Genomic DNA, 11,030 nt, shown 5'->3' with positions numbered 1-11,030 from the left:
TTTTATTTACACAAAACAGATGTACAATCAATGAGTATTCTTAGTTTTAGTGGGTAATATTCATTTTGAATTGCCAGCCGCTTTATTTGTAATTTGAGCTTTTTTCTTTTTAAGAGACTCCATGTCATCCTGAGGGGCTGCACTCTATGCAAACCCTGTGTCTTGTGAGGCAGAAGGCTCATCTGGAGGACACGGGGCGATGTGCTGAGATGATCCAGGAGAAGATGCGTCAGATGGACCAGCTCCAGCATCATCCACACTACATTCACATGCAGAAAATATTAAACAGTGCAGATATGTTTATTCAATCCATTGTGTTGTGCTTATTTCATGTCCATAGATAAAATAACCAATGCCAAGTTATAAAAAAAATAACACGTTACTACATGTATTATTTTCTTCATACCATCTTTGTAACTCCAAGTTTGAGCAGTGCAGGGTCTGAGGCATCTGCAATGCCACAAATGGATGGATTAGCCATTCCCAGCGTCTCCTCTACGATCTCAGTGATCTCAGACAGAAGATTACATAGAGGTAATCTTCTGTCTGAGATGAGTATTTTTAAGCATCTCAGAGTAAAATTTTTTGCATTTCAGTGGCAAAACATTTATAGATATAAGGGAATTTACTTTTAAATGGGCGAGTACTTAGGAGTGCTTCATTGGTTTCTCAAAATTGTTCAGAGTAGCAGCACAAAAAAAGGAAAAAAAACGCACCCGTGGAAAAACCAATCTTGTAGACTGAAATAACAGACTATCACTTGTTTGTGAATTCTGTTGATTTCAAATGTTGTTTCAAATTTTTGTGCATTTTTGATCATTTAAAGAGGCTAAAACTTAAATAATTCCTTTAGTAAATATCGAGCAGCTATAACTGGATGTCCTTGCTGGAAGTGGCATTAAATCACTGAGACTGTAGCTTATAATTTTTTTTATTAATTTAAAAAACACCTGTGAGTGTATGTGTCCAGGAGCAGCTCTGATTGGTCCCTGCACTTTGATTGCTGCTGAGACATGATTGGTACAGCCACCCCACAGTCACCCTTTAAAGAGAGGCTCATCCAGGATTTGAACCCGGGACCTCTCACACCCAAAGCGAGAATCATACCCCTAGACCTAGACCAAGGAGCGGGGCTGTCAAGGACACAACATAAAAGGAAACTGAGCCAGAAGTAAATTTTAGAGTCAGTTTACTTTGAAAGGAAGTGCTGAAGAAAAAACTCATTTACCTCAGGAATTGTGCCAGCTAAAATAATAAACAAAAATATTCTAAAACAAAACTTACTACCCTCACAAAAGAAAATTGGCTTGCTTACAATTCTAAACTAATCTCCCTATCCAAAAACATAGCCCAAAGGTTTAACCAAAAGAAAAAGGCACAACTCCCTACTTACCCCAAGAAGGTACAATATTTACAATTATCTATACACCGGCTGAATCAACGTTCCAAAACAAGAAAGGATCACCAAACGAGTTAACAGATCAGCAGAAACAGATGTGGCACAGGTGTGGCACAGGTGTGGCACAGGTGTGGCACAGGTGTGGCACAGGTGTGGCACTCTCTCCGTCTCCGCCCCACTCTGGAAGCAATGGTATGACTTCTCCCCTTTAAAGGGTGACTGTGGGGTGGCTGTACCAATCATCTCTCAGTAGCAATCAAAGTGCAGGAACCAATCAGAGCTGCTCCTGGACACATACACTCACAGGCAGAAAAAGAAAGTCAGGAAAACAGTAATAGGTCGTAACACTGACGACATGGAAACAATCATTTAATATAAAAAAGGGTTGTTTAGTAGGTCGAAAATGAAAAGTACCAATGGCTCACACGCTTTCTTTGTATGCTGCAGTTTCTTTGCGTGTAATGTTTTGGCCAAAACATTGTACTACCTTTTCTCGCAATGCATTTTTTGTCCTAACTTGTTAAAGTCAGGCCAAATCTTCTTCTTATCATCTCCTTCCATTTAAGGACTGACTGCACTAGAAGAACATTTTCTTCCTTGGACCAGTTTGGTTTTCCTTTTGAATCTATTTTTTTTTTAAGATAAGCAAACTTGGTCTTTCCTTTATATATAACTGTGAGTGCAATTTAGAATGATGTGATTCATCAGCTTAATTACTTAAATAGCATCACATTTTTCCTCTGTTGAAACTCGTTACTAAAACCAGAGCAAAATTGCAAAAAATTTTTGCACATAATTCAAAGCAAATTTTTAAAATAAATTTAAATATTAAAATAATTGTTTCAATGTCTTAATTAAATCATAGAAATGGTGTCATGCTGCTGTGACTTTACCTTTGCAGGCTCACTATTGGCTGATGCAGGTTGAGGGCGGCCATTTTGGGTTGACTTTATTGTAGTCCTTAGTTCAAAATCCTTAAGTGCCACCTCAGTCAGCACTTAAGAGTCAGTCTTACACTTTGCTGAAAGTTGCTTTTAGTTCCTGTATAAAAAGCTCCTACTCTTACATAAGTCCTACTTTTTACTAAGAATGTTTTTCCCCTTAAGTCAAAGACTATTCTTAAGAGCATTTCTGAGAAGTTTAAGAGCATTTGTGAGAAGAATACAGCCACTGGTAAGTGCAAAGGCTATAGTATATGATTTAAATCATTCCATGCTCATCAAACAATTCAGTCAGCCCTTGCACACTGTGGATAGGAACACTGTTATCCTGGAAGATGCCACTCCTATCAGGATAGAAATGTTTCTTCATAGGATAAAGTGGATCAGTCAGAAAAACTTTGCATTGATTTGCAGTGACTCTGCCCTCCGAGGGAGCAAGTGACCCAATCCATGCCAGCTAAATGCCTCCCACAACATTACAGAGCCACTGGGCTATACTGTATAAGCAGATTTAAGAAAACGATCTGAAAAAAAAAAGCTAATTTTGGGTAAGTTAATAAAAGGAAAATAAAAGCTAATAAAAGGAAATTTCCAGTAAGTAGAGAACTTGACTAGAATTGATAAAAAATGTAACCCTAAAATGGTGACCAGGATTATCCTATGAGAACATGGTGAGAACTTGATGAGTGTTTTTAAGCATCTCAGAGTAAAATTTTTGCATTTAAGTGGCAAAACATTTATAGATATAAGGGAATTTACTTTTAAATGGGCGAGTACTTAGGAGTGCTTCAGTGGTTTCTCAAAATTGTTCAGAGTAGCAGCACAAAAAAAGGAAAAAAAACGCACCCGTGGAAAAACCAATCTTGTAGACTGAAATAACAGACTATTTCACTTGTTTGTGAATTCTGTTGAATTCAAATGTTGTTTCAAATTCTTGTGCATTTTTGATCACTTAAAGAGGCTAAAACTTAAATAATTCCTTTAGTAAATATCGAGCAGCTATAACTGGATGTCACTTATCAAATGCATGTTATTAAAAACAAACAAACTTATATTCGCCTTATGAGGCATGAGCAGTTTACTTCTGTTTGTGATTATTATTATTATTATTATTATTATTTCATACAAATAAGAGAGATTTCAACACTGGTATGATTGTGCTTTATGTATAACCCACTATTTGTGCTTCATGTTGTACTTCATGCTAAAGATTTACTCCTAGGATTAACTCCTGCTCCTCATTAAGAGTTGCTCTAAAAACCTTTAAAGACACATTTTTATTCCCAGCTTTTAACTAAGACTTTTTTCCAGTCTCAAATAGACTTCTCAGATTTTATGAAGCTTTATGCATACCAGCCCAGACTTTTTGGGGAAGCAGGTCCATGATTTGTTTCTGGATTTATCACTTTTCCAAAACTCTCAATATGTAGTGCATGCAAGGAGCATTAGTGATGGGCAGTAATCCAATGTTTAAAAAAAAAAGCAGGTTTCCCAAGTATTTATAAAAAATTAAACCCCTTTATTGTGTTTGAAATACAAAAGAAATACTAAAAAAAGAAACAGCAATACAGACACGCAGGCAGTTGATCAGACAGTCTTTGGGGCAGCTCAGTCTTTTAGTCAGGCGTTGTGGTGCTTTGTTCAGACTTTATCCTCAGGCCATCTCTATCTTGGCTCAGTGTTTTTTTTCTTCTATAGTTTTTAGTCATTAAAAAAAAAATAAAGTGGTAGCCTTTAGGCCAGTTCGTTCTTGTCTGTGGCCATCTCAGCATGGCTGGCATCAGGCCCTGTGGGTGCCAGCAGGGTCCTGCGGTTATAGTGGCCCTTCATGATGCCTGAGTTGTTGTTCTCGTTGAGGATCTGCTTCTGCTTTTGGCGGTTGAGTGACTGGACAAGGCCAAGCACCACAGCGGCGAGCGAGTATTGGCCTGTAAGCTTGCGGGGCTGCAGGATGAGCGGGTTGGGTTGCACACGGCCTAGAAGGAAGTGCGTTCTGATTTTGCCCTCCTGCTCACTGATGCCCTTCACGTAGATCTCACCACGGTATTCAAAGGCAAAGCCACGCTCTGTCAGGATGCTGTACGTCTCCTCAGGGACCTGGATTTTTCCACTCACACCTGTGCTGTCCATGCGGCTCGCCAGGTTCACTGTTTTCCCCCAGATATCATACTGAGGCTTTTTAGCACCAATCACACCTGCTACCACAGAGCCATGGGCCATTCCTGAGACAGTTAGAGAAGAAAAAAAGAGGAAAAGAAAGAACATGCGTAAGAAGTGGAGAAACCAGAACAGGAAGAGAAAGACAAAAGAGTGGAATTTTCTGAAGTTCTCCCAGAATTTAAGTATAAATTCGTATGAATGACTGATCTCTTACCAATTCGGAGTTGGAAGTTGTTAAAGGAGTGTTTGTTGATCTCTTGTATGCTCTCGTTTAGAGCAATGGCAAAGTCAGCCAGAGCACACAGGTGACCCCATTTATCTTCACATTGCTACAGCAACAAACACAGACATGCAGAGAGAGACAAACATGTACATGCTTATTAATATATCAAGGGCAGTATTCAGAGTTGATTTTAGTCCAAAAGTGATATCAATATTTATGTGGGGAAATTTTGCCTGCATTCAGATTTTTTCTCTGCAGCTGCTTAAATTGATTTTCTGAGCTCTCCATTCAGATTATGCAAATGATCTCTTTTGAGGTTGCCAGATTGAGTAGATTCTTGAGTAAAAGCGCCTGAGAGGAGGTTTTCAATAGTGTCTAGACCACTGCCTTTAAACAGAAACATTTGCCTTTAAGCCCAGGAAAAACTCAGGGATAGAAAATGCAGAAGAAGGAAATAGTGGTTTTTTTTTTGGCGACTTGCTGTCTAATGGAGGATGGAGGATGGAGCGTGCAACATAAATGACAGAGACAATTTAAAAATCAAAGTCAAAAAGACTAATATGATGATATAGGCTATCATATATGGAAGCGTTGAAATAAAGCAATCTAACTGCAGTCTAGTATATTGTTAATGAATAGTCCTAATCACTGCAATGTTTGGGTTAATTTTAACAATATGACCTCAACCCATATTGATCAGCAGCTTATAAAATAGCACTTGATCCAGAACATCTTATTAGTTTGCATTTTATTTTTTTTATTGCATGGAAAATAAGCAATGTCTTTGATTAAGATGCATCTTCATCCTCCATACACTAAAAGAAATATGCTACATAATGGGCATGTTTATATGGAGAATTTTTTTTGTGGTATCCTGATTTATCATATTGTATAGTATATTTGTTTAAGATCAGTTATTACAATCTTATTTTATTTTATTTTTTTCACCAAAATACATACTGATATCATATAAAGCATCGGTTTTTTGTGCTTTACCTGTTTTTCAGGTGACAAGCCAGACACAGCCATGTATGTACTGCCAATGGTTTTAATCTTCTCAATGTCTTGAAAACGATCCTCTCCCAACAGCTTTAGAAAGAGAGGAGAGGGCAAAAGAAAGGTCAGGACAGAGGAAAAGTATGAAATACACAGAGTTTTAAAGGGTAAGACTTAACAACAATTAGACCTTGAACATTATATAGACTTTGGGTGAATGAATTTACTCTAAGGTTCCTATATTACTCTATACTTAACAACAGCAGGTTTAAGGTCTCTAAGCGCAAATCTGAAGTCACCACAAGCAGCAAATATCAAACTCCTATCTCATTACTGCCACAACCTTGGGTTTTGGCTGTTCTAGAAATAAAGCTGCACAAAGATTGCCTACACAGCCTAATCCATGGACAGAGACTATAGCAGATTTGGATTTAGAATGTAACAATCTTTAGAAAACATAGAATACTTTAACTTTAATTCCTGGGTATGTACTTAGTCATTCTATATATTTAAGCCTTGTGTTCTTTCACCATTAACCATTGTGAACAAATTAAACTAAAGATCACAAAACACTGACTCTAAATGTGGTAATTGCAGTTAAAGTCTCCCAACATGAAGATGAAATAAGTGTCAGTGCTAGCAAAGCATGTGACCATGAGGATGAATATGACCACATCAGTAGAGCTATTGTTTACTCCAATATAGCAGCATAAGTAATTTCACTGATTTCCTCCTCTATACAATCTATGGCATCTATGCATTTTCCTCAAAATACTATCAGAAGTAATCAGACCTGTTAACAATAAAAAATGTATCTCTTAGGATAGGATATCAAACCATTAATAAAAAATTGACCTTGACCCATGATAATTTTTAAACTATAGACCAATATTAAACCACTTTTTATCTCCAAGAACCTAAAGTGTCCGCAGATAAGCTCATCCATCACATACATGAAATATTTCATTCAGGGTTTCGGTAGTACTGGACTGAACTTCTGAAATTGAGACTGTTCTTAAAATGAACTTGAAGAAATGTACAAAAGGTACAAAGAGATAGGAGGCTACTAAATCAAGGATACACAGATGCTTCCTACTTGGAAATCTTTTTTTATAGCATGTGATGTAAGCCTGAATTAAGCACTACTCAGACAGTTGTATGCAGGGCAGCCAAAAACAGACAGGCATCTCAGTAATATAATTAGATTTTTCTTGCACAATATCAGATTGAGCATCAAGCAGTGTTACGTCCAGTGCCACTTTCTGACAGTTTTATACCACCTGACACTGTTAAACACAATATTTCACATTGAAATACAAGTTTTGGGCTGTAATTACACTCACTGATGTTTGGTTTAAGGTTACCTCTGAGCGTATTCAGTAATGAGTATATGAAGCTGTATTATCGATAGGTGAATTCACCAAAGTCTTTTTTTCTTTCACTCACTTTAAAGTGATGTTTGAGATCAACAGAGCAGGCACACACGGCATGTCTGAAATGGCTGTACCTCAATCAGCTGTTACTGCTGTTGCTTATAGCTAGAAATATTTTATTTCTAAAAAAAATTTTGATTAAAATTTTTTTTTTTCTGTCTCAGTGCTGCCACCTTTCTCTACTCCTAAATATCTCAAATTTTTTGGCACTTAAGACCAATTTTTTTTCTGAGCTCTGGGATTTGTACATACTGGCCCAATGACAGCGCTTGTTAAAGTAGTAAATAACCAACTTCTGGTCGCTGATTGGCATTGCATCTCTTTGCTTGTATTTTTCTCAGTTGATATAACACATTTCTCTGAACTAAGTCCAATATTCTCAAAGGAAAACTTAGGAAAACTGCAAATTCTTAAAGCCCCGACTGTCTACTTTCATATTAGCCATTAACTGTGGCTTGTGATATCACAAATAAATTCAATGCTGAACACAGGCACCCCCAAAACAGGTGGAAATTCCTTTTTTTGGCCTCTGTTAGTCAAAATGTGACAGGCCTGTTTTGAGTTTAAGGCAAGATTTAAAAAAAATAAAATGTCATATGAGAAGAAGGCAGTATTTAATTCTGCAGTGGAATTCTGCACAATTAAGAGTTTTTATAATGCTGATTTTAGTTTGGAGAAAAGTGTCATATCAATTGAGAAAAACACTGAAAATGTATTAAACAACATAGAACATGGGGGGGAGGCGGGGGGGAGGGGGGGGGGGGGGGGGGGTCTCCTCTTCAGTAGGTGAAATGCATGCTCAAATGGGTTAAAGTCTGGTGATTGACTTGGCCAGTCTGAAACCTTCCACTTTTTCCCCTGATGAAGTGCTCTCCTGTTTTGGCAGTGTGTTTTTGGCCATTGTCTTGCTGCATGATGGAATTTCTAGATTGACTTGGATGCATTTCTCTGTAAATTGGCAGACAAAATGTTTCTATAAACTTCTGACTTCATTCTGCTGCTACCATCATGAAAGATTAGTGAGCCCATTCCAGAAGCAGCCATGCAAGCCCAAGCCATGACACTACCTCCACAGTGCTTGACCGATAAACTTGTATTTTTTGGATCATGAGCAGATTCTTTCTTTTTCCATACTTTGGCCTTTCCATCACTTTGGAAGAGGTTAATCAGGGTTCCAGAACCATCCAATATGGCCTTCCAATTCTTCCTGCTATAACATCTTCACCCCTGCCCTGTGGAGGTTGTTGGTGATGTCACTGACTGTTATTTTTGGGTTTTTCTTCACAGCTCTCACAATATTTCTGTCATCAACTGCTGTTGTTTTCCTCAATCAACCTGTTCCATGTCTGGTTGTTAGTGCACAAGTGGTTTCTTTCTTTTTCGGGACATTCTAAATTGTTTTATTGGCTATGCCCAATGTGTGTGCAATGGCTCTGATCAATCTTCCCAGCTTTTCTCAGCTCCAACATGGCTTTGCTTTTCTCCCATATACAGCTCTCTGGTCTTCATGTTGGTTTATCCTTTTTAACAACATATGCAGTCTTCACAGGCAAACCCCAGGGCTCAAACCAAGAGTAGACATTCAGAGCTATTAAATGGTTAAACAATCAATCTAACAGGGCAACACCTGGGCAGTAAGAAACACCTATCAGTCACATGTTCCAATATTTTGATCACTTAAAAAATGGGTTGGTTCAAACAAAAGGTCCCATATTCTAAATAAATATCAGGAAATGATATTCATTTATTGATCTCAAACACAAATGTATTTAGTGTACAGCAAAACAAAAGATTTGGCCTCGCCATTCCAATACTTTTGGAGGGGACTGTATATATCATGTTGTATTAATTTGCCTACTTTTGGTTGCCTGAAATAGAGCTAAAAGTAGAAGTAGTACCTAAAGGTTTCATCCACATAAATATTGAATTAAAGTTAACCTTCTGCTTTTTAACCTTACAGTCACTGTATCATTTCAAATCCAGTGTACTAGAATACATTCATAAGAACATTAATTGTTTGTCATTTCAATTTGGTACAGTATTCTCAAAATATTTTCACTTGTGCATGTATGTGTGTCAGTGTCAATGTCAGTGTCAATCCCGACCTCGTCAAAGTCAGCGATGATCTCATTTAACAGCCGTAAGCATTCAACTCCTTGATTGTTCATTTCAGTCTGAGAATAGAAATCAGCAAAGCCAGGAATAGAGGCAAACATCACCCCGACAGCATCATAGGACTGAGAATACAACTCCTGTAGAGAAATAAAGTCAAAAAGGACAAGAGAAGAGAGGGGTTAATCAAAAAAAAAAAGACAGGGGTGGGGAGCATAAAATATTTGGAATAGTAGTATGAAGAAGTGTGTACCGGTCTGAACCATGCGATATGCATATGTGCTTTCTGATACTCTAATATTTGGGTTAAATGTTTGATTTGGTCAATTACACTATATGGCCAAAAGTATGTGGACACCTGACCATCACACCCATATGTGGGTCTTCCACAAACTGTTACCACAAAGTTGGAAGCACACAATTGTCTAGAATGTCTCTGTATGCTTTAGCATTACAATTTTTGATGAACATGTTTCAGCCTAAAGAAGATTCTACCCATCACCTGACTTCTCACACGACTAACAGAGCAAGGCATATTTTAATTGACATGCATCTAAGGATTTTATTTGTACATACTATTTATTTAATTAAGACGATTAATTCTGTATTTGTGGCTTTTATTGTTTTATCATTTAATAGAATTTGTTTTTTAGGAGCAGTGGAGTATTTATCCCATAGGCATAGATGGTCATGGGCTGAAGGACATAGGATTGAGGAACTGGGGTGCATCCAACATTTATTTTATTTTATTTTATTTTATTTTGTTTTATTTTATTGTATTTTATTGTATTTTATTGGATTTGTATTGTATTGTATTTCGTTCTATTCTGTTCTATTCTATCTTATTTTATACACTGTACTGGTCAAACTGGCCACCAGAGGGAACTGATGCTCCATCAAATATTCAAACACTGCAACACCAAACACTCACATTAACGTACAATTTATGTAGCAAAAGCTATGACAGTAACTGGCTGTTTTGACAAAGCAGTGTATGATAAACTGCACCACCATCAGTGACCTTCGCACGTTTATGCTCTAGCTCTGTCTGTGTGTGAGTGTGTGTGCATGTGGGGTTCAGATCACATTTCTTTGCCAGTATGACAATAGCATTGAATCATTCAGCTGACAAAGGTGGAGTGACGTAAGTTACTCCATTAAAACACACACACACGATAAAAAATATATTCATTGTCCCTACTGAAGCATACTATAACAAGTCACCTGAACAATGGATGAGATAATTAATGAAACCTAACACACACAGCACAGACAGACACACACACACACACACACACACACACACACACACACACACACACACACAGGTCTGAAAGATGTATTTTTAATAAGACTCCAGTGCCATGTTGGCACCATTCACTGACAGCCAAACCTCCCACTAAGACAGACAAGTGGTTTAAAAGCACAGATACACAAAGCCAGACACATCTAATGTCACACACACATCACCCAACAACACACCAGAAAGACACTGTCACACAGTCAAGAACCAAGAAATTATGCATTAAAAAAGAGCCACATAAGACAATGAAAACAGAGATACTGACAGAGTTGGAGAGTTAGTGAGAGATTAGGGGAGGTAGAGATGAAGATGGTGATTGGAGATAATAGCAGTTATTCATCAAAAGTATGTAGAAATAGTTGCAGATTCGAGCACATGGAAGGGCATATGAACGACTATGCATCTTATGATTCATTAAGCTATCATACAACATCATACTGATCAGTGATTTTAGTACAATTGA

At 37.5% G+C, this 11,030-nt stretch overlaps 1 protein-coding gene across 2 annotated transcripts in view; it reads right to left on the bottom strand.

The window, feature by feature from the left end:
* Positions 1-3,527: 3,527 nt before the first annotated feature.
* The window catches only part of adcy8 (adenylate cyclase 8 (brain)), a 60,222-nt gene continuing 52,719 nt past the window's right edge, over positions 3,528-11,030 (bottom strand). Inside the window, exons 15-18 of one of the 2 annotated variants that reach the window (XM_026941416.3) lie at positions 9,258-9,404; positions 5,720-5,812; positions 4,715-4,829; positions 3,528-4,562 (exon numbers count right to left, since the gene is read on the bottom strand). In XM_026941416.3, coding sequence (XP_026797217.1) covers positions 4,075-4,562; positions 4,715-4,829; positions 5,720-5,812; positions 9,258-9,404 — 843 coding nt within the window. In that variant the 3' untranslated portion in view covers positions 3,528-4,074. The remainder of the gene's footprint in view (positions 4,563-4,714; positions 4,830-5,719; positions 5,813-9,257; positions 9,405-11,030) is intronic. The other variant, XM_026941417.3, reaches the window with a different exon arrangement.

The sequence above is a fragment of the Pangasianodon hypophthalmus genome, chromosome 21, assembly GCF_027358585.1.
Source record: "Pangasianodon hypophthalmus isolate fPanHyp1 chromosome 21, fPanHyp1.pri, whole genome shotgun sequence".
In the NCBI taxonomy this organism is placed as follows: Eukaryota; Metazoa; Chordata; class Actinopteri; order Siluriformes; family Pangasiidae; genus Pangasianodon; species Pangasianodon hypophthalmus.
Note: the sequence above shows the minus strand (reverse complement) of the source record. Positions and strands in the feature narration are given on the sequence as shown.